This window comes from Radiomyces spectabilis (assembly GCF_025331425.1).
Source record: "Radiomyces spectabilis strain NRRL 2753 chromosome Unknown BYT42scaffold_6, whole genome shotgun sequence".
Lineage (NCBI taxonomy): Eukaryota > Fungi > Mucoromycota > Mucoromycetes > Mucorales > Radiomycetaceae > Radiomyces > Radiomyces spectabilis.
In genome coordinates, this window is record NW_026251931.1 from 1,715,433 (window position 1) to 1,738,056 (window position 22,624).

Here is a 22,624-nt window from a genome sequence, read left to right on the forward strand (position 1 = left end):
AGTTTCTTATATTTACGTATTTCGAAGTACCAACAAGATCACCGCAAGCACGGCTTCTCTTCCTTGTGAAATGAGCAGCGACTCACTGGGAACCGCTTTATCACCAGCTGTAAGTTGACATAGTATGATGGTCTAAACAAAGGTCTAATTTGTTGGTGCCGTAAACTCAACCAGACTCAACAAGACTCTATAACAAGCGGTAATATTAATGGCATGCTATTACTGGGTCCATTATTGACCTGTTCATTATTTTGATGAAAGTTCTGCAGACTTCAGTTTTTATCAAGATGGGAGAGTGACGCGAGTTTTCAAGCGAATATGAGCAACCTTTGTTTGCGCCCGGTCATCCTGTTGGTATATGATATTCACTTGTACTTTGTAAATATAAATCTGTGGTTGAGGATCACATTTTCCTACACTACACATTGATTCATGGCATTTGTTATTTATGCATTCGTTATCCAAATCGAAGCGACAGTCGGTAAAAGTGAAAACATCAATCACTCTGTGTGCAGACTTCATGTTAAGAATAATCCCGCTTGCTTGTGGCGGGAGTTGAAATATGGCCATAACGTCACCATTCCAAGTTGAGAGGCGACGTGGCCCTTTTTTTTTTCTGGCACATTGTCAGCTGAATTCTCAGTTATTTCGGTTTCTTTTTACGTTATATACACTTTGTAACGATGTCTCGCAGATACGATTCAAGGACGACTATCTTCTCACCTGAAGGTACTTTAAACAGATTGCGGCATGTGGCATATTTTCGTGTTGTAACTCTGAGAGTTACGTGTAGGCCGTTTATACCAGGTGGAATATGCAATGGAGGCCATCTCGCATGCCGGCATTGCGCTCGGTATTCTGTCAAAAGACGGTATTGTGCTAGCAGCAGAGAAGAAGGTGACGTCTAAATTGCTGGAGCAAACGACATCGTCGGAAAAGATCTACAAGTTGAACGAGTAAGTTCTACCCATGAACCAATCGTGGATGGAAAACACGAAACTGTGCCGGCTAATGGGTCTAATGATGTGGCTTTTCTTTTGTAGCAATATGATTTGTGGTGTAGCTGGTATTACTGCTGACGCCAACATTCTGATCAACTGGGCCCGAGCAAGCGCACAGCGATATCTATTTACGTACAACGAAGAGATTCCGGTAGAGCAATTAGTTCAGCGATTGTGCGATTTGAAACAAGGCTATACCCAGTACGGTGGTCTACGTCCTTTTGGTGTATCATTCATCTTTGCGGGTTATGATGAACATTACGGTTTCCAATTATATCACTCTGATCCATCTGGCAACTATGGTGGATGGAAAGCAACATGTATCGGTGCCAATAATGCGAGCGCGTCGAGTATCTTGAAGCAAGATCACAAAGAAGACATGACGTTGGAGGAAGCCAAGGCGCTTGCTGTCAAGGTGTTAAGCAAGACAATGGATAGCACAACGTTGAACAGTGAGAAATGTAAGTAGGATGGGGCCATCATTTTTTCTTGTTTTCTCGCTTGCAGTGGGAGCATCTTTGACAAAAACCAAGAATGAATGCGAAAAACTAACTTATTGCGGGTTGGTTATACAGTGGAATTCGCTACGATTCGTTTGATTGACGGCAAAGTCAAGTATGAATTATACAAACCGGCTGAAATTGATGCTCTGTTGAAGGAACAGAATGTTGGCAGCGAATCAAAAGAAATGGAGCAGTAGTAGTAAATAAGGAATAAAATGAATATTTCGGTTTTTTTTTACTTGGGTTTTGTGAACACTTCCTCAAAAGACCAATGATGCACGACGAAAGAGAATGAGAAACGAAAAGAAAAATAGAAATGAAATATGTATAAAAAAAGAGAGAAAAAGAACCACCTTGCGCTGTATTATCAAATGGGAGAAAAGGGAGTGTCCAGCACTAAGTGAGGGCATCTTGTTGTTGCTTAGCATGGTGTGCAGTAGGTTAAGTAGGTATATCCAAAATGTTCATTACGTCGTTAAATTCGTGGTTAATTTGCTACGGGCGTTTTAATATTTTTATGGTTCGTATTGATGCACCTTGATTTGATGGGTCTGCAAAGATGACAGTTGGATCCACATGAATACACAAACTCTTTTTTCTTCTTCTTCTTCTTTGCCTTTCAACCATACCTTGAGATTACCCCGCTGTGTGAAACCTTTACCACAACCTGGGAAATGGCACAAATAAGGTTTTACAGCCCAATGGATTTTTTCATGTGTTTTGAGATTGCCCAGTTGTGTAAACGCTTTCTCACATCCTTCATATGAACACTATCCGTAACAATGGACATTCAGTTCATCGTCCTTTCCATCGAGAGCTTGTGCACTCTCCCATCGTCCCAAGAAAAGAAATGGCACCATCCCCCTTTTTCTTCCACATTGTGGGGGTGTAACCAAGAACATACCTGATAAGGTCTTTCACCAGTATGTTTTCTCGAATGTGTCTGTGACAAGATAAAAAAGTAATAATAACGACCAATTAGCATTAATTACTTGGACATGATCGTAGACAGGAACACCGATACATCGAAAAATCCATATACGTACTTTGAGATTGCCGAATTGTGTAAAGGACTTTCCGCATCCGGCGTATTGACATATCTGTAAGTATAACAAAAAACAGAGCCAAGTTTCCAGGAATTAAAAACGATCGTCTTCAGCGCAAAAATTCTCCTGCATTAAGATCATTTCGACTTACATAGGGACGGCCACCACCGTTTTGTGATCGAGCGGAAGTGGTGGGTAATTTTTCAGATCCATGGTTCGTCCTACGAAACATATAAAATGCCGACAGCATAAAAATGTGAGTGATCAAAAGATGTGCTGTATTCGCGCCAGGCCCAGACTGCAAAACAAAATACGGTAAAGGAGCAGAAACGAACCTTGCGTGTAATCGCAGACTTGATGGTTGATTGAAGTATTTGTTGCAGCCGGGTTGCTGGCAGGCATAAATTTTACGGTTGTCATTGGGTGGTGTTGAATACTGATTTTGGATGGACGGGGGTGGAGGTGGAGGATGAGGGTGCGGTTGCTGTTGCTGTTGATGTTGATAGTGTTCTACCAGAGGATGGGGGAGCATGACTGGATGGCCGTAGTTTGTCTGATTATTAGTGGCGGACATGACCTGAGAGTAAGGGCCTTGCGGATGAGATGAGGAGAAAGACGATGACGCCAAACTAAGTGCATCCATAGCAGAGATTTGGTTACTATTCGGAGGTGGACTAGGTCTCTGTCGTTGCATATCTGTATTGACTATTAAAGCAAGTGCACGTTCGTGTTAAAACATGGTTTTTTGGAACTTAAAAACAATGTAATAAAAAATATAAGAAAAAGTAATAAAAAAAAAAGGAAGATAAAAAAAAAAAAAATTCACCAATTTTTTTTAATAATGTCTTACTTTTCTGTGGGTGAGAGCTGGAAAAGGGAAGCATTGAGACCAGTGGTGGGCGCATGCGCCAGAAAAAAAAAAAAAACAGCAAAGACAAAAACCGTCACACTCATGATGATTGATTTGGTTCCTGCTCAGCTCATTGGATCCGACCGGTGCAAAGCGCTGTCCATAGGCTGTGTGCATCAACCCCTTCTCCCTCTCCCCGAACCAAACCATTTGCTCACGCCTCTCTCCCCCCTTGCTTTAACTGCCCTATCGGCTTTGGATAATGACCAATGAACTGGCTGGAATAACTTGTTCACATGCTTTTGTTTTTACAATCGTTTTGGTCGCTAATATATGAACAGTCCTCTAACCCAACTCTTAACATTGGCGATAATAATAAGAGACTACGTTATTAATATGTTCCTGATATTTAAGATCGAAAGAACAACCGACACATCATTATCTTGTCAAAGAAAAATAGCATGAATTTGGATCGGATCATGTGGTCAGTGGGCTTACAAAATCGACCGACATTTGAGCGGAGGCGCAAAAAAAAAAGAAAAAAAAAAAACTGTAAAAAAAAAAGTGTGCGGTGGGTGAAGGTCTGAATGACCTAAGCCACCGAGTGCCGAGGAGACAGAAAAAAAACAATGTTGGCCGAAAAATGAAAGAGTTCCTTCTCTTTCCCTGCTCACAAGAAAAATGTCGACTTTTGAAAAGGTACTTGACTTTCTTCCCATACTTACCGTTGTCGGTTTTTCCACTCTGTTGTGATGGAATGCAGCATTGTCATTCCGTTTCACCAACGACGAAATTTGGCTTTTCTTGTCCATGGGACATTACCAAGCCCCCCATGACAACAGCCACCATTCCTGAAAACTCCTGTTCCCTCTTATAAATACAGTTTTGCTCATATTTTATTTATTGTATCTAGGTTGTTGTCATTGATGGCAAGGGTCATCTTCTCGGTCGTCTCGCTTCCATCATCTCCAAGCAGGCTCTCAATGGCCAGAAGGTCGTCGTTGTTCGCTGTGAAGCTCTCAACGTCTCGGGCGAATTCTTCCGCAACAAGTGTAAGTGAAAAAAAAAAAAAACTAAAAAAAATATTATGACAGGGAGGGTCAAAAAAAGAGATCAGAATATCAGGACAATATTAATTATGGATTCTCCAAATTAGTGAAGTACCATGCCTACCTTCACAAGCGTTGTCTTGTTAACCCCAACAAGGGTCCTTATCATTTCCGCGCTCCTTCCCGCATCTTGTACAAGGCTATCCGCGGTATGATCCCTCACAAGACCGCTCGTGGTGCTGCCGCTTTGGACCGCATCAAGTTGTTCGAAGGTTGCCCTCCTCCTTATGACCGCGTCAAGCGCATGGTCGTTCCCGATGCTCTCCGTGTCTTGAGACTCAAGCCTGGTCGCAAGTACACCACCCTCGGTCGCATCTCTCACGAAGTCGGCTGGAAGTACCAGGACGTCGTTGCCAAGCTCGAAGAGAAGCGTTTGGCCAAGTCCGCTGCCTACTACAAGCGCAAGGCTGCCCTTGTTGCCATCCAAAAGAAGGCTGTCAACTCCAAGGCTGATGCCATCAAGGACGTCAACGCTTCCATTGCTGCTCTTGGTCATTGAGTCAGGGATTGTTCATCAATCATCCATTAAAAATCGTCATCACAAATGCCAGTGGCCTTTTTTGTTTTTATGAATTGTTGATCTGTGTGTATTGATGTTGTTGGGCTTGCCTTGGGAGAAAGCATGTGGTTTTTTTGTGTGATTTAAAAAAATGGATAAAACATATGATATGTGTATATATGGGTTTTCTTTGTCTGGAAAATGCAGTGATGGGAGAAAGAAGGAAAGAAAGAAAGAAAGAAAAAAAAACACAGGATAGTAAAAAACAGTATTCATTGGTGCTGAGGGACAGAGCAGACAGGTCTAGGATCTTCGAATCTTTTGCTTCACTTTGCTCAGTTGACAGTCTACTTCATCGAGCATTTCTTCCAGTTCTTCCTTTCTTCTGCGCGACATTGGGCCGCCACCAGATAACGGAATCTTGCTGTACACGTTTTGTAACTATGCCCAGTATCATCAGATATCGCCTCCTCGATTCACTTCGCTTCGCTATGCATTGAAGCTTACCTTTTCTTTTTCTTCGGTTAATAGCTTTAACTGTTCGTCAAGATCATCCTGATGAGAAACAGTTGGTGTTGGCTGTGACAGAGATCTCGATGAAGACTTTTGCGATTTTGATAAATCTTCTCTTGGACCGTGTTCAGAGGTCGGCGGTTGTAAGGTAGGGGTTTCTTCTTCCGCTGCAATAGTTTGCACTGGAGAGATAGCCGGCGCATTCTCTTTCGTTTCCAACGGTTCGCGCTGTGATTGGGATCTCAGTAACGCTTCCATTGTTTGTTGCAGCATCTGTATGCGATCTTGTGCTCGACCTAATTCAGACTGTAACAATAAACCCATAATCAAAATCGATATATCAATGAATTAGTGAATCATCTCGCATAAAGACCGGTATAAAAATCGATAATGTACCTTGAGTTCTAAGATCTGTGAGTCACGCTCTTTCAGTTGCGATTTTAAATTCGTCATTTCTTTAAGAGCTTCCGCTTGTACATTCTGCATCCAAACATGTCAATATTTTTGAACGTGCAAGATGTATTGAATCAGTTACCTCCAATGCCAGTTTCGATCGCTCTGCCTCGAATGCTTTCTCCCGTGCATTGTTATTGCTCGCTTTTAACTTTTCAAGCAGAATATTCAGATCCTCTTCCTTTGTTTGATTTTTCGACTTGATTTTTCACAACAATCTTTAAGTTAATAGGGCTGGGATACCATTGTAAACCAATACTCACTTTTTCTTCATTATACTTTTCTGTTAATGCTTCTTTTTCCTCTGTTATTTCGTCAATCACTTGGCTGAAATAGTCGAGGTCTTTGGTCACAGCTAAGTTTATATGGATGAGCCGAATGTATAATATAATCTTGGATGTCAATTGATCAATATACCTTCTTTTTGTCCTTGTAATACACGGACAATGTATCGTTGTTTTTCTAGTTCCGATTTCAATTGTTCGACGGTGTCGTCGTCGTCATGGTCGAATTCTGTTGGATTATATTTTTCCGTTTCAGGGGTGGGTTCATGGTATGAAGAGGTAGTGGTAGCTTTGGTATGAGTTGTATCGATGGAGGTAGCGGAACTTTGAGTTCGATTCAGTGACTTGTTAGGCGCTGAAGAATCTGGGACGGCGCATGAAGAGACGGAAGTATGTGTAACAGATCGAGGAAGCTGATCCATGGATAATGCATTCTGTAAATTTCGGTTATGAGCGTCATCTTTGGATGGCATGGGCTGTGGCCCTGAAGGAGTTTCAGTAGCACTCGAGGTGCTACGCGGTGGTGCTGCTGATTCAATGTCAGGCACTAAAATTCAGTCAATGATCATCGTTCTGCATCACCAAATTAAGGAAATTCCAACGTACCATTGTCAGATTGCTTCACGTGTTTTGGTATATCTGTCGGAATCGTATTATCACTCTCTTTGCCCGTCGTTTGAGCTACTATATTTTCGATATCCGGGGTGCTCATCGACACGGGCAACGGCGGGCGAATCGAATCGCTCCGTTGTTTTCGCAACGACTGGGTACTGGCTCGTTTCTGAGGGTGAAATAGTGTACTGTAGGATCCCGGGCGGGCAGGGAGTCGGGGTACAAGTGGGTCATTAGTGCTCTGACATGTGGATAGGTAAAGTCCAATGAAGTAATGTGACAATCTGAAACCGTACCTGAAGCGTTTGCTTTTGATCGACTCGCTATCTGCGGCCTGCGCCGAAGGCGAATGCATATTGGGCGTTGAGCTAATCGTGGGTAACGCATTGGCTTTTTCAAATGACAATATTGGAACAAAAGAATCATGAGTTAAGGTTGTATATAGCTTGGGCTATCGAGTCTACAAGTATTGCATACCAGAGTGCGACGTCTTGTTTTTGCCCAGACCCAGCTTCTTCCAGAATTTTGGTGTGGACGATTTATCTTTGGTCATGGTCACTAAACAAGGGAAAGAGAACACACCGAATTCACGACGGGGGAGTCACAACGAAAGTGAACGTGGCCAGAGTTACACGACCTTTTTTTTGTGCTTTGGTGGGTTCATTTTTTTTTTTTTTTTGGGCACGCACAAAAAAGAAAGAAAACCCATTGGATACAACTCCGATGAAGCTCTTTCAACAAAAAGCCTACAAATGCATATGCTATCATCCAGCTATTTTTAACCATAAACCCCAAGATAGGTTTGGGGGGAAGGGAGGGAGGGAGAAGAAAACACTGTAAAATAAACATCCCAAAATAATCAGTCTTCAAAATGTATACCCTTTGAATTGAAATGACGATAAACATGATAAATCCGAGGTTGATCTCACTCTGCAAAATATTCCTTTGATTCCTTTGTATGGCATGAATCGAGTCATACTGATAGCCTATCATAACAGAAAAAGAAAACGTATGCTATATTCAAAGCAGGCATTGAATATCTGATAGTTCCCAGATCATGTTCCATTTGACAAGTGCACCCTAGTTCTTCGCTTCTATGTTTTATTTGTCTTCTTTGCATGCCCCAATTCCGGTTTTGCCTTCCCTTTTTTGGTTTGACGTGGGTTGCTTATTCCCTCTCTTTTCTGACACATGTGAGCTTTCCTTTCAGCTTGGTCAAACTGTGTTCTCTCCCAATCAACAGTAATTCATGCCTGATGGTCTACAGTGCAAGAATTTTTGCTGGACGAACTGATTATGATAACAATACTGGATCTGATATTTAGTGCAGGCCTGATTGTTGCATCTCGACCACCTTAAATAATGGTCATGGTGCGCTTATTGTATGTGCTATTAGGATCGGGTATCCACTTCTTCACAAACGGGTAATTTCAGCTTGATACTGTAGTCAGATACAGTTTGGAAAAGTAACCAAGTGATTCTTTTTTTGATAGTGCTCAAGTGGGCACGGCTTGCTAGGAGTATACTGCTGTTGCATTCCCAAGCGTTTGTTCCAAAGTCCAGATTCAATAATTCATAAGAGAATAAACAAGATATTAAGTCGTAGCGAACATCTTCAGAGTCCATACATCAACAGCACGGCTGGTATAACATGATGACGCAGAAAGATATCACAAATGCATGGAAAAGGTCTCTTTTTTGAATATGTAAAAGCGCAGGTATAATGGAGAGATGATATTCTAATGTTGGATCGCAAATTGGTCAAGGGGTCTGTGGGGACAAGGATTTATGACGTGGTGGATTGGTATGAGCGTGGAGGTGGGCGATAGGGTTGCAGTTCGTATCGGTCAAACGATATCTTCAACCTAAAATATTTCAATACGGGCATGGATACGGATTTGAGCACCTCTTCCGTGGCTGATTGATCGTCCCATTTTTCTGCTTTGGTGGCTGCGAAGGAAGCCAAAGCCAGTTCCAGTATTTCCTTCGCCTTTCCCATGTATTCTTCGCCCGCATGACAATACACGTAAATCATATTGATGCTGCATGTCTGCAGAATGTCGTCGTCAAGGAGCGCCGTCGTTCTTTGTCGCATCAAAAAAGTGAAGTAATCAATCGCCCGTTGCGCATTCGGAGCATAACGCACCATCGTCGCTATACTTCTCTGAAATGCAACAATTTCACCAAAGGTGTATTCCCGATGCTCAATCGCCGCTGCATGCCTCGCCAACGGTATGTCGAGTTGATGAACCAATTCTAGGAACAATTCTTCTGCTTTTTTGAAATCGCATCGATCTTTGGCTTCATTCAGGATGGATGACTGCAGCGCTCGTAAAGATCCATTTTTACTCGCAGTAGGACCTGATGGATTGTGGTCAAAACTCATGGATCAGGTAATGGCAACGATTTCAAAGAGACTAGATTAAGCAACCACCCTTTCCCCAAAGGCGGTTATCTCAGTGCGCCCGATTTGAGAACCCACGTGACACAACATGCATGTTCTGTGGATCCACACAGAACTCGCAGACGGCGGTTTTGAAACAAATTATTTATGATTGGCGAAAAACAAAGAGAAGGGAGATAACGATGGAAAAACTGTTCAGAAAGATAATGCAAAAAGTCGTTGAAAAGTATACAGGAAATTAAAAGAGAAACGTTCACAAAGAAAGATTTCAACCCAAAATGGATGATCATCTTTTCTTGGATATTGCTAGTCATAAACCAAGACGGTGCCAAAGATATAATCCCATATTTTTGACGTGATGCCAAATCCACTTTCGTAGTCTTTGTAGTGGTGAGCGAGATGGTATCGTTTCATTTCCTTGAAGTGCGTCTCGATCACCTGCGCATGATGAAGGTAATAGTGAACCATGTCGTAGCAAACGTAGCCAAAGAAAGCACCGGCTACCACGCCATAGGCAATGGTGGGAATAAATAACCCATGGGCTAATCTGAAGACGGGAATACTCAAGATGGCGGTTAACGCGGGTGGCATCACCAAGCGCATTCTATAAATAGACAAACGGTTACCGCCTGCCTTGGTCTCCCATGCCAAGCCGTCGTAAGCCTACCTATCCATGGGCATATGATGATGAATGCCGTGCAAAGTAAAATGGAGTAATAACGCAATAGGGTGATCCGGTAATAAATCGTCAAGATGGAATAAAAATCGATGCATTACGTATTCGAACAGGGTCCAGAACAGAATGCCTCCAGCAAATGCAGTGAATGTGCTGGATACTGCGCCAAACGGGGCATGCAGCGAGCAGTATAGTTGATACACGACAAACGGTAACCAGATGGTTGGTACCATATACCATGATGTACGCGATAAGACATCCAACAGAGGATCCGGGAAGTAAGGAACATAGTAAGGTGTGTACCGTGGCCGGTGGACCTGTTCAAGGTAAAACTTTTTGGAATAAGTGGCGTTCCATAACTGAGGAAACAGCGGTTTACGAAGATCCAAGAATTCGCGGTCCTGTTTCGATTTCGTGTATATCGGCTTGTCCACCACCTTTTTCATGGTGACAGAATCAGGATGGACGGTGCCGATACAGTATTCTTGCAGTAAATCATAAGCTGCATCCGAGTGGACTTGGAATTGGGGATCCTTGAGTACCGAAGTAATGTTGGTGCCTGCAAACTGCAGTAGAATGTCTTCTCCACCGGGATGATCGCCCACAAAGTCCGTCACGTCGTATACCTTGTCATCCACTACGATCCAACATGATGCTTTCGTGTTATGCTGAGCAATGTCCTCCGTCGTATACAACATGACATCCGCAAAAGGAGGAAATGAGAAGAAGAGAAAAAAAATACCGGACGTAACACAAGAAAGGATTGGCAGCCAAGCAAAAAAAAAAAAAAAAATAACTCCTCCAAAGTCCGTGGAGAAAAAAATAAAAAAGTCAGGCGATGACAAAAAAATAAAAAAAAGCTTAACCGCGTCGCTTTTCATTGGACGCATGGTTCCGCTGTAGAAATGCTCCATGGTAGGAGAACCAAGGATTTTATTGATGAAATAAACTTCTATTTACAAGAAAATAAACATGATCACGATATGTACTGAAATATGCCTTATGATAGTTGTCTATGTAAAAAAGAAATCATGCATTTAATGATCGATACTTGGAGCCCAATTTTTCACGCTTGTTCTATACTTACCGTCGTTCGGAGGTTCGTGTGCTGGGATAATAGACGCTCCAAACAAAATCAGAGTTTGGAAAACTGCCTGGATTGATACAGTGAGTGCCTTCATACGTCATACCGTAATTATCACATTGATCGGCCAGAACAAGCTATGCAACAAGAAGTTTATAATCGTCATTAAAGGATTGGCGTCCATTTTATAAGATAGTTACCGTGTGAGGTAGTGGGTACAGTCGCAGGGCGTGATCATGCGCCCAATAGATGGGACGAATATTGAGGGGTAAAGGACACATATGGCCTTGGTCCAGAAGTGTACGGATAAGCTATTGTTGTTAAACTCGAGACATCAGCGCCCGGTTACAACACCCGCTTTTTTTTTCGCTCGAGCACTTACATGTTTTGCAGGATCGCTTTCTTCTTCGATATTAGGACGCAAAAGGACGTTGCGCCACATTCGATTCAGGATATCCTCACGATAAATGACGATATCTTGCGTGCAATATCGGATCCTGGCAAAGTAGGTTAATGAGTATTCAACTGCATGGGACTTGTCTCACGCGAGATGAATACGCAAGGTACATACCTGCATGGATTGCTTGTAAAGATGGCTTTTCTAATTTTCTGCTTGACACGCGATGTGAAAAGATTGGGAATAGGAGGATGCGGCAGGATGTTGCCACCCCAAGGGTCTCGCGAACCCGGAACAAAGACAAAGTAGGAATGAGTGGCCAGTGCAGGGAACTCCGCCACCATATCAGCAAACGCCGAAAAATTATCTGGTGAACGAACATTGGTCAGGACTGCACTCACAAACTCATGGTTATCTCCACCGTCTCGCTTACCTTTGTATTGCCGTGATTCAATCCCATTGGCGGTCACTGCTTGGCTCGTAAAATTACCAATGAGAATGAACGCCAGTGGAATTTTTTCATTCGCATATCCTTCAAACATTTGGTATAATGCGCTCATCACCTGTTGAGTCGTGAGGCTTCATGATTAACTCTTTCTGCCCATGATTCATTCCTTGTTTTTGTCACCTCACCTTGGGTTGATCAAGCCATAGTTCTGACAATATCACAAACGATATTTCATTGTGTGCCTCTTCTTCATCTTTCAATAAATCCTAGCCGTCACTGTTAGTACATGTCTACGGCCCCGGGAATCTCAAGGTACTTACTAGTTCTACCAATGGTCTTGGTAAACCCATAAAATCCATGTGCGAGAACAATGTGCTACTCTAACGGTCAATATTGCTGTTGGGTATATTGAGGTGATAAAGTGTACTTACTCGGACATGTCGCGGCGTTCAGCAGGAGGAAAACCAATATCGTTTACATGAAATACATGATCTTCGCCAAACACTCCTTCCGCAAGCACAAAAGCATTGTCAGTGAATAAACCGGGACCGTAAGCCTATGTGAAAAACAATGGCCCCAAATCAACAAACAGAATGACACCCTATGACAGAGATATTTACGCATTGAGAAAGGTTTAATTCGATATTGGCGTCTTCGTCTTCGAGAAAGAATTTGCCTTCTTCCAGTTGCGTCAACATGCCGAAAAGTAAGAACCGTTCCTCATCATGACCAATCAAGGCTTTAATCGGAGTGATCTACGTTTTGGCTGCAGGTGAGTTTTTCCCTTCCCCCCGTAGAATCATTCCGTGGTGGATCGTGTAACCTACTTTGAGATACGCATCCTGCTCCATTAAATGCATCGAAGAAGGGCAGAAATTCTCGTTTCGCAATAATCGCTGCTTGACTAAATTGAACCGATCGCGGTACATGTCGCCTTTATCAATAGCTGATCCCAGTATACTCGGTTTTTGAGAAGCTCTAACGTCCACCATGTCATGATTCTGTTAGTTAAGCGATCTATGCAGGCATGGGAGAACCGGCAAACTCACTTGATGAACGCTTTGCTGTGGTAATCGTATTGCAACTTGGGCATATCAAAGGCTTCTACAACGTGGAAATGGTCGTGGACATTGACGGGTTCTGAACGTTCACTAATGGTCATGTCCTGGAGTGATTCCTGAATCTGATCCTCGCGGTTGAATGGTGTCAACACTGCGGCCGTAGCCGCTGACGTTTGTAGAGAAGTGACGACTGCTTGCAAAGACGCCTTGTCCACAATAATAGCCTGCTGATCTGGAGTAATATTTTCTTCAATTACCAATGTTGCACTTTTGAAAGGTTTACATTTGCTTTACGAACCCGCGTAGCGTTTCTTGTACGATTTCACAATCTTTTCCATTGTCTCGGGAATGTTGGGATCGTCCTGCAACAGTTCCTCAAGGAATCGAGTGGCATCCGTTTGCACATGCAGACCATGTTTCTTTGTAAAGATCAAGTAAGCTGTACGAGCCACTTTCTTCCTCTGTCCCAAAGACATGGTACGCGAATTGAAAAAAAAAAAAAGGCTACTGCGTCTGGCATCGCGAAAAATTTCATTTATTTTATTGCCTGGCTTCGGCGCGTCTCATTTTTCCAAGTCCGTTTGCGTCTGTATCCCCGCTCTTGATCCGCTGTAGCCTCTTCCCAAGAGCATCCGAGCTTTCATATCATACTCTTCTTTAGCTACTTTTTCCAAATATGTCATATCGGTTTTCTGAACCACCAGGCTTTTTACACTGGAGGAACTCCTTTTTCTATTGGTGCGTCGCAGTGAGTTAATTTCTTCATCACTCGCTGTATTAGGAGTTTCATCGGATGACGTCCTTGGCGGCTCACAACTTGAATTCTTGACAATATGTGGTCTTTTGCGTAACCGTGTCCAGAACCTAGAAAATTAGTGTAAGATAAACATTGTTAATTAGAGGGTTTTTTTCGGCTACCTGCGTATCAAGCCGGGGTGTGAGTTGATATCAGTATTTTCGTCGGATATTTCATTTTCGGTCTCACGCAATAATATATCAACAGAGTGAAGTGATACTGCATCGTCTTGCAGAGCTTCTTCGTCATCGTAATCTTCGTAGTTGTCTCCTTGGACGCTATGGGATTCCATTTCTTCATCCGAGCTGTCCGCCAGATTTTCCAGATACGTGATCAGCTCTTCTGCTGTGGTGGTGGCTGTTAATGTCAGCTGGGAAGCTGAATCTACATCGACTTCTTGACTACCGGAGTCGGTCGTTTTCTTTTCTATAAAACTCTCGCTAGAGGCTCGTCTAGCTACCTGGCGTACAGCTTCTTTGAGAATTGCCGATCCATTGGCTCTAATAGCCGCTCGTATGAAATCTGGCAATAACCACCATCAGTGTGGGCCTTTTTTCGTCGAATTGATTTACTTGACTCACCTTTTTTGATGGACAATAACAATTCCGTCCAGGTACCTGCCTTATTGCGATACTCGATCGACGGTTGGAAAAACCGAAATTCACGTAAATCATATAAATTTCGCTTTTTAGGACCCTGATAAGCCCGGGTGAGTGATGATGGTCATTGCTCTTGTAGACGATGTCAAAATACCTGAAAACTGAGGCAATGCTTATTGCCGGGAATTTTTACGAGGAGAAACGTCCAATTCGCGCTAGCACGACTTTTCATGATGGAAAGTTGATCATCTTGCAGCTCTTGTGAGCGGTTTGTTGTCCCTGGCAACGTTGAAAATGGTGGACGCTTTCTGGAGGCCCCGAACCAAATTCCTTCGTCGGAATCGGAACAGGTTTCAGTGTCTCGTTCCGAAAATGCCTCCTCACTGTGGCTCACCACCATCCCGTGCGTGATGGATCTATCCAATGAGGATTTGCGCTGCTCGCTTGCTTGTGGTATGGTGCTGGTGCCTGAATTAGCAAAATAGGCAACGAGAGCAGATATAAAGGAGTGAGTGAACTGGAGCTTCAAGGAAGGAAGATTGAGTTCGAGATGCTGGACAATAGCAATACCGCCCACCGGAGGAAGCAGGGTACAATGCAGTCTTATCAACGAATAGGCAGAGGGTTGATCGCAAACCTTGTTGCGCTCGAGGACAGTGATAAAGGTGGGTTGGGGTGTTAGGTTTTGGATTTCCAAATCGTTAATTTCAAATACGTGGCTTTTGGTTCCGTTATTGTTCGCGGCAAAAGTGTATCGGGCAAAACTTAAAGCTGCATGGCACAGTGGTTGATCGTCTTTGGTATTCATTTGCCACAGGAAGTGATTAGCATTGAAGATTACCCGTAGACGTGTTCCCACATTTTTACGTCTTTGCTGATGAATCTGACTTTGCATAGATTTGACAGCTTCCATCATCACATAAAGATCGTCTTTACATTGCTCAATCATTCGACTGTTCCGTCGATAGCGCCTCCAATCCAGCATTGGTACAGGAATTGATTGGAGCTGCTGTTGGTGTAGTAGCAAATGTCGTATCCTTGAATGGAGCTGAGTCATTCGCAATACCATTTCACCGTGACAGGCTTGATCATTGGATAGAATCATGTCTTGAATTCTTTCTAGCCGACCTTTTCGTCTGGGATCACTGTAAGGTACAAGATCCAGCAAGATACGGCGTGCCTCTCTAAAACACAGGGCATCGGCGACGAGCGATACGCTTGGAAATTGCATATCGACAGTATCGCTTGTTTCCTCGATGGCAGTATGACGCGGTATGCTGTTACTCTTGCTAATGTGGAGGTAGTTGTGCTTATCGTATGTTAACGAGCCGGTCAAATGACGGGTAATGCAAGTTAATCGATCATCCAGCATCGCAGTCGAGCTGAAACGGAGAATTTCGGGAGAAATCCAAGTGTACCACGTCGATGTTTGTCCCTCTGGTACTTTATCCAGATAGGTATCACCCAAGAATAGATCCGATCCACATAAATATTGTTTCTTTGCAAGGTAAAGTTGCAAATCGCCGCTGTCGACGACCATACGTTTCTTGACAGGCTCCACATCGGCTCTTGACATGTCGTCCAGGATATCCAGCCCTTCGATCTGCATCCTTTGGCTGCTCAACAATAAAATATAATCAGAGTCTGTGCCATTGTCTAGATGAATTTGTGGGTTAAGCAACTCGACCAGATAGCGTTGTTTCATGTAATATCCGTCAGGTAACTGTTCTTCTGAGCGCTTTTCATTGCTCGTTTTACCACCAGCAACAAATTCCATCCCTCTCGCTTCATTTGCGGGCTCGTTTCCATTTTCATTGTCAGCGATCGATGCCGCGTTATGTTGGGTTTCCAGCAGCGATTCAATTAATTGGTTTACTGTCTCTTTGTCGAGTCGATGACCTGTCGATGGACTTTGTGGCTTCCACGGTGTATCGTTTAATGATTGATCTAAAAGATTCTCCATGGCTCGCAACGCTGTTGTGGTGGCGATATAAGATCCAAACCGGCAATGTGTTCTCAGATCGAGATAACGGTAAATAATGTTGCGAATTGCATTCGTCCATATAATTTGCGAATCATGAACGATGAATCGTCGCAAAAAGCTTCCGACAAACTTTTCATGCGGTTCACGTTTGTGATCAGTAGGTTGAAACATGTTGGTCGAATCTTTGACAGGGCAGGCCGAGTGTGTGGATAATGTCTCACGATACTTTTCGAAAAGGGTACTTTTCCCTTTGACGATTGTCATTTTTTCAAGAATGCTCGCCCGCTAAATTCGTGCATGTTAAATTTTGAGTCCTCAAAGATGTCGAATCTGCAATGTCGTGCTCACCTGCTCCAGTAACATCTCGTTGTCTTTATGGCTTGCTAATTGACTCTCGATATGTGCCAGGGATTTTTCCAATGCCTGCCATTGCTGTTGATTTCTTCGCTGGCGAGCATTCAGCAATTCGACTTGGATGAGATAGGTGTCTAACCATAATATACAATCATTAGTCACACGAATACGGGAGGTTATGTCAAATTTACCAGCACTTGCGTCTGCTGTATAACTCGGGGGTTGACCCGGAGATGCTGTGCAGGTTGATGTCGAATCTTCCATCATTTTTTGGTAAAAAATATAGGGTGAAAAAACAAATCGGTGGACTTGAGCTGCTGTCGCACACCAATGGCTGGGATCTTCGTTAAAATCATGGAAGCCAACCGAATCATGATCGTCAATCCAGTCATTCATTGTCGGATTCATTATGAATGAATGTTCACCTTCCTGCCCATTCCGCCGTCTTTTCTCGCCTGCCATACGCCGCCAAACATCGATAGCGCGTAGGTCGACAGTCTTCATTTCTAAATACACCTGGTGAACCGAAAGGCCCAATTTTTGCTGCTCATTCTCTACATGCTGTGACCTCTGTTGCCGCACACGCAAATCAAATCTTTCCATCAGAGCCTTTAAACCGACCAAATTCGTTCCTTCGACCAGTGAAAGCGATTCATCACGGTAAAAGTAACTGATCAGAAAAGGCTGCAATTGTACACAGTAATTGATCGAGTCGAGGTATCCTGCCGAATTCTTGTCATCTTTGGCTGCTTTGGAAAATAGGGCGCCATGCCGAATGGGAAGCCGGATTGGACTACGAAAGAGACCAAACCAGACACCAAAGTGGTCCACGCAATAAGGATTTAGGTACATGATGTTGGGCGATATGCCCCGTCCGCGTCGATCGTAGAGTGTCATAATACGAATAGTCAGGTGGATATATTGCGATCGAAATCCAGCAAACGCATCATAAACCTATCATCCTGTGAGCTCTTTCTACCGACACAATGATGATGCAAAACGAGTTTAAACGAACCTGACCGTCAGTTGTGAGCTTCTTGACGTTGTCAACCGTTTTATAGGTGATTTCAAAATGCTTACGAAATTCCTTGGTACGGATCTCCCTTTCAGAATCTTGCGAACCATTGACAGTACATTTGGTGCGCTCTAATTCGCAGCCAATGCTCATACACAGCGGTCCACTTAGCTTCACAACCATCTTTGCAAAGCGGTATTTCTGTGATTCTTGATACTTTCCTTGCACAGATATGACACTATGCTCCGTAAAATAGGCATATCCACCTCTTGCTATGTCTGGGATTCCGAAATAATATTCCCGGCTACTGATTTGCAATATATCACCTTCTCTCATCATATCAGCCGGGATGGTCGGTATAGGATGGTTTACCCAGGCCCGCATGTTGCTTCCTATGTAAACCACAATGTGCTCTCTCCAAAGTTTGGTCATTCCTGCTGCACAGAGGTCCAACGAGTATGGATCGTAAGTGCCTTTCATTACAATGGCTAGATCGCCATTGCCGGGGAATTGAATCGTTGTTTGCGTATGAAGAATAAGTCTTAATTTATCCCAGATTCCAATGCTTGGCGACGGGTCTACAGAAGCGGGAAGCATTGTATCCAAAATGGCAACCATGTCCTGAATCGCAGGATGGTAGGATACAGACCAGCAGATAGTTGATAAGCCGTCCGTATAAACGTTACATTCGATCTTGGAATAGAACTTTAAAGGCGAAGCTACACGAATGGCTTGAAGCGTGTAGCATTCTGGTACAAGCACCAGAGGAACGCATCGAACGCCGTCAGACGTACCCAGGTCATCTGCTACAACACAACTGGCTGACAGGCTCCATGCATTGTCCTGAACAAACTCATCACTTCTGTCGCAAGGTGCACTGCTGGTAGGTATGTATACGAGCGGCAGCGGATAGTCTCGGACTCGCACCCATGTTTCTCCGGCTGACGCGTTGACGAAAAATGGAAGCAGCAGCGCAACATCGATGTGAGGTGGTACACCGTTGCCAATATCGTGCATAAACTGGCGAATATCCTGTGTTGCGTCATCAAAGGCAGCGACATCCACTTGTAACCGAGATACTTGTAGCCGAACCAGGGGTGGACATGCGTTGGATCGTGTTATGCGTATGCGGAACCACAAGCTCCAATCACTTGCTGTTTTGCTTTTATTTCTGGTCTGGTGAATGAAATTTTGAGCTTGCTGCATCGGTATGATGTACGCTTTGGCTTCTGCTTGTATCGCTTCCTTGATCTGTAGTACCCAGGACTGAGCATGATGTTCCTGTAGCCGATTCCAGATATCTTGAGTAGACGTGGTAAAAGATAATCGCTTGGAGTGGCTGGATGAATGACTGCTTCTTTTCTCCCTACCCCATGAAGATGAAGACAAATACGAATCGGAAGATGGAGTCAGATCGTCTGGCTCAGTGCTTTGGTATTGCTCGTTGTATAGTGAGTTCAGTTCCGTCATGGACCGGGCTTTCTTATCGAACAGTTGCTCGCTTTCCAGTCGCTTTATCTGTTCTTGCAGCCCCAGGCGCAAAATGCGTCGAAGTCTTGATTCAAATGGGCTGTCGTCTAATTGAGCTGTAAAATTCTTGCAATGAACGGATATACGAGGCAATAGAAGAGGGTCATTTCGTGGTACCGGGCCCATAAACGTCAATTCATTCCGATCCATAAATCGTTGCCAAAATACTTTGCAGGATTTTATCATGGTGATTGTGCTGTCAATCACATCGGCCACGACATATCCATAAGGTAATCTCAACTGCAAGCTTTCCAGTGAACAGCTGTATACGGTAGATGGAAACTGGGCATCCGCATTGGCTATGGCGATTTCTTGCATACCGATTAGCTGTTCCCATAATTTGGAGTTACCAGGTGCCGTGCCCAGCAACGCAAAATTGTTCACAGTGGTGTTGACAGTGACATTATTTTCGAGACTGCGACGGTGGCGAATTCTCAAGTCATAGGTTTGCACATGGAGATGCTTGTTGAAAGGGAGCAAAATGCGGACATCGATGTACTGACCGTAAAAGCTCAAGCGTCGTAGTATCATTCCATTTGAGGTTGGGATCTCGGTAGATTTCGACGGGGAACGCAACTTTGTAAGTTGTGAGAAAAGCTTTTCGGTAAAATGAAATATCAAAAAGCAACCATAAATATTGGCAATGGAGATAGAACATCCTAAACGGGGCATGGCAACTTCGATCGTAATTCCTTGGTCAGCTTCTGATTTCTGGGTCGCAAGGTTGACAGTGATGTCTGATATCCATAACAGTAACTGGTCTTTCTCACTCTTCTCCAACTGGGCCTGGTCCTCCCATTTAGCCATTCTGTGCGTGACAGCAAATTCTTGCATGCAACATTGCATCACGGGTATCGAATTCCGTTCATCTACTGAAGTTCCGTTAGGTCTATTTACATGCAGAATTAATTCGAAACAATGTTTTACTTTTTGCAGATGTTCCATCGATATGAATGTATAACTGTTCCACAGAAAGTAGGGCCATATATGCCAGATCTTGTTGAGGCGCGTTGTTTACATAAAGGTGTGGTATTTCTTTTGCTTGGCGACACCGCTTGTCGACGTCAGAGAGACTAAATGAGGCATCCACAATCGTCAAGCTCAACACATTGTTTGTGGATAGCAAAACCCAAACCGATGGCGTTTGAGATGATGGTGCACTTGATTCATTTAGACTGACGCCAGAGGTCAGTCCTTTCATAACATTGCTAATCCACTGTTGATACATTTCGATATGGAAAATGACGTCGTTTGTCAAATGCATTCTTGGATTTGTGATTGTAGCCTGGATGTGCAGCGGTGGGTTCTTTGTATGCCCTAGGATAGACGTGGGTATTGAATGCAGGCCTGCGGTTCCTATGCGTAAGTTTGCTTGTGTGCCCAAATGGATATGCTTTACGTGAAAAATGGGCGTCTTTTTTATCTTGCCACAACATTTGTCGATATCCAAAGCGAGACGTACAGTATATGCCCAGTCTGTAGATGCCAACGTACTCGTCCAAATTTCCATAATTTGGGACATGTTCTTGCGTCTTAACAGCTTGGTCCACCATTCCCGAGGATGGGACTCTACTTGCGTTGTATTCGGATGTCGCTTGAGAAGAGCATACCGTCCCGCGCCCTGTAGTTGTATCGTTTGTAAATTCATATTGTCGGAGATTGATGATACCGAAGCATCGTGGAAGGAGATGGTGGTATTCGTCAGAGCAATCATAATCGAAAAACTGTGTGGCAGTGTCTCTGATGACGATGTGTTCCCCGCTAAAGTCACTTGCTGCATTAAAAGACGTTGAATAAAATCCGCTCGTGCCAAATGGAGGTTGACGGTTGGATCCGTCAAAATTGCGGTCGTCGTTGAAAAGGTGACTTTTTGGTGGCATAAAGTACCCCATTCTTTGTGGTTTATCAACGCTTCTCGTTGTTGTCGCTGCGTCGGCAAAAAACCCGTGTCGTCAAGCAACAGCTTACTCCCGACTATACCCTGCCATTGAACATGACGTATTACAATGAAATCCCAATCATCTTTTCCGTCCGTCAATTGCCATCGGGCATTCATAATATTTGCTTCAAATTCCGCAAATTGGTCCGTAAACTGGGGATGGACTACAACCGTGCATGAGTCGATGTGACATTTGGAGCCGGTGTCGAAAATATCGATATTGCCGAGAGAAAACCGTAGTCCACACGTGTTGGACAGATACCAAAATTGCTGCGGGGAGACAATGAAAATATCTGAATTGCAATTGGTGGTAGTTGTTTCTGCTGCTGCGGTGGATCTGGTTTTTATACTTCTGACATACTGCGATAACACATCCTTATCAATCTGAATTCCATGTATCTCGGCGGTCGAGTCGACGATTTTAGGGGTGCATTCTGGAAAACCAATAGCCATTACCATCGATACGTGCAGCCCTTGTGGTAAAATTGCGCACAGCCGCTCACGGATCTCCCAATGCAGATAGTCCATGCCAATATTAAAAGTAACGTGTTTTGCCACTCTCGATTTGTGAGTGTTCTCCATGGCGTCATGATCATTGTTATATTGTGCATGATTGCACTCAAATTGGATATTTCGCAGCGATATGGTTTGATTGACATCGAGCAACTGTAGGGTGAATGAGACGACAAGCACCTCAACATGCTGGGCAATGTAAACAATGGCCCCACGAATACAGAATGCCGCGAGGTTGTGCAGCAGATGTTTTATCACTATGGCTGTGGATGCAATCCTTTCTACGTATGGTAAAGAATAAACTGTATCAACATAATGATCAAACAGAGAAATGCTCGGTTGAACACTGCTTGTAGCTGTTCGAGACGATGGTGTTTCGTGAGTGTTCGATATGGTAACCACAAGCTTCGGCAAGTGAACGATGACTCTCGACGCTTGGCTGACGGTTCGTGAAGACTTTTGGAAGTGGGGGTTCGATAACTCGAACGACCATCCCAGTCGCTTATGGTGGAGATATATGTGAAATATAGAACGACGGCTGAATTGTATACGGAAAATCAAAGGTTCCGCTTTATACCAAAGGAATCTCAGGAACGAAACAATGACAGTTATCAGAAGAACATAGCAGAATAGCATGATCAACGTGGTGGAGTGAATACGACTGAAAAGGTCAAGCTAGGGGGAACAAAGGTGGTATATGGGCTGGTATTGTGATAAAAATGGATGCGTGAATGAAAAGAAAAAGAGAGTAAAAAGAATGAATAGCAAAATGGAGAGTCACAGGATGAGTCTGATTATTCTGTTTGTGACAACAACCATAAAAGGTATTTCCGTTATACGAACTAGATCGTACACAAACATTGCCTTCTGTGGGGCCCCTTGTTCTGTTTTGGGAAACTCGGATTTCTGTTTATTTGCTGACAAGATGGATGAAGTTTCTATGGGAAAAAAATA

General features: G+C 43.6%; 8 protein-coding genes across 8 annotated transcripts; 2 read left to right on the forward strand and 6 right to left on the reverse strand.

Moving 5' to 3' along the window:
• The first annotated feature begins 617 nt into the window (after positions 1-617).
• BYT42DRAFT_569671 (nucleophile aminohydrolase) lies at positions 618-1,730 on the forward strand. Its single transcript, XM_051568310.1, has 4 exons — positions 618-729; positions 794-956; positions 1,044-1,462; positions 1,577-1,730. Exons 1-4 carry the CDS (start codon positions 684-686, stop codon positions 1,699-1,701), a joined length of 753 nt encoding a protein of 250 aa, XP_051424041.1. The 5' UTR covers positions 618-683; the 3' UTR covers positions 1,702-1,730.
• On the reverse strand, positions 1,731-3,347 carry BYT42DRAFT_569675 (uncharacterized protein). The gene is made up of 6 exons (XM_051568311.1): positions 2,886-3,347; positions 2,702-2,771; positions 2,551-2,604; positions 2,409-2,447; positions 2,134-2,274; positions 1,731-2,055 (listed from the first exon to the last, which is right to left on the reverse strand). Exons 1-6 carry the CDS (start codon positions 3,242-3,244, stop codon positions 2,020-2,022), a joined length of 699 nt encoding a protein of 232 aa, XP_051424042.1. The 5' UTR covers positions 3,245-3,347; the 3' UTR covers positions 1,731-2,019.
• Positions 3,348-4,037: 690 nt separating this feature from the next.
• Positions 4,038-5,251, forward strand: BYT42DRAFT_337315 (60S ribosomal protein L16). The gene is made up of 3 exons (XM_051563104.1): positions 4,038-4,099; positions 4,314-4,452; positions 4,557-5,251. The coding sequence occupies exons 1-3, from the start codon at positions 4,082-4,084 to the stop codon at positions 5,006-5,008; spliced, it is 609 nt and encodes a 202-aa protein (XP_051424043.1). The 5' UTR covers positions 4,038-4,081; the 3' UTR covers positions 5,009-5,251.
• BYT42DRAFT_569678 (uncharacterized protein) lies at positions 5,163-7,548 on the reverse strand. The gene is made up of 9 exons (XM_051568312.1): positions 7,348-7,548; positions 7,167-7,260; positions 6,865-7,058; positions 6,392-6,805; positions 6,238-6,329; positions 6,057-6,173; positions 5,918-6,001; positions 5,516-5,827; positions 5,163-5,449 (listed from the first exon to the last, which is right to left on the reverse strand). Exons 1-9 carry the CDS (start codon positions 7,421-7,423, stop codon positions 5,312-5,314), a joined length of 1,521 nt encoding a protein of 506 aa, XP_051424044.1. The 5' UTR covers positions 7,424-7,548; the 3' UTR covers positions 5,163-5,311.
• Positions 7,549-8,576: 1,028 nt separating this feature from the next.
• Positions 8,577-9,539, reverse strand: BYT42DRAFT_337365 (uncharacterized protein). Its single transcript, XM_051563105.1, has one exon. The coding sequence runs from the start codon at positions 9,254-9,256 to the stop codon at positions 8,657-8,659; it is 600 nt and encodes a 199-aa protein (XP_051424045.1). The 5' UTR covers positions 9,257-9,539; the 3' UTR covers positions 8,577-8,656.
• A 41-nt stretch (positions 9,540-9,580) lies between these two features.
• Positions 9,581-10,648, reverse strand: BYT42DRAFT_613977 (uncharacterized protein; the record flags this gene model as incomplete). The annotated part of the gene is made up of 2 exons (XM_051571798.1): positions 9,581-9,878; positions 9,942-10,648. 2 exons carry the CDS (start codon positions 10,646-10,648, stop codon positions 9,581-9,583), a joined length of 1,005 nt encoding a protein of 334 aa, XP_051424046.1.
• Positions 10,649-10,844: 196 nt separating this feature from the next.
• BYT42DRAFT_569682 (DNA polymerase alpha/epsilon subunit B-domain-containing protein) lies at positions 10,845-13,437 on the reverse strand. Its single transcript, XM_051568313.1, has 13 exons — positions 13,239-13,437; positions 12,929-13,172; positions 12,707-12,857; positions 12,500-12,634; positions 12,311-12,435; positions 12,200-12,254; positions 12,065-12,145; positions 11,865-11,994; positions 11,606-11,798; positions 11,417-11,531; positions 11,235-11,345; positions 11,038-11,171; positions 10,845-10,963 (listed from the first exon to the last, which is right to left on the reverse strand). Exons 1-13 carry the CDS (start codon positions 13,414-13,416, stop codon positions 10,951-10,953), a joined length of 1,665 nt encoding a protein of 554 aa, XP_051424047.1. The 5' UTR covers positions 13,417-13,437; the 3' UTR covers positions 10,845-10,950.
• Positions 13,438-13,453: 16 nt separating this feature from the next.
• On the reverse strand, positions 13,454-22,417 carry BYT42DRAFT_605006 (golgi-body localization protein domain-containing protein). The gene is made up of 8 exons (XM_051571113.1): positions 20,146-22,417; positions 17,689-20,090; positions 16,865-17,627; positions 16,668-16,807; positions 14,490-16,604; positions 14,318-14,432; positions 13,859-14,258; positions 13,454-13,804 (listed from the first exon to the last, which is right to left on the reverse strand). The coding sequence occupies exons 1-8, from the start codon at positions 22,304-22,306 to the stop codon at positions 13,504-13,506; spliced, it is 8,397 nt and encodes a 2,798-aa protein (XP_051424048.1). The 5' UTR covers positions 22,307-22,417; the 3' UTR covers positions 13,454-13,503.
• Between the last annotated feature and the right edge of the window lie 207 nt (positions 22,418-22,624).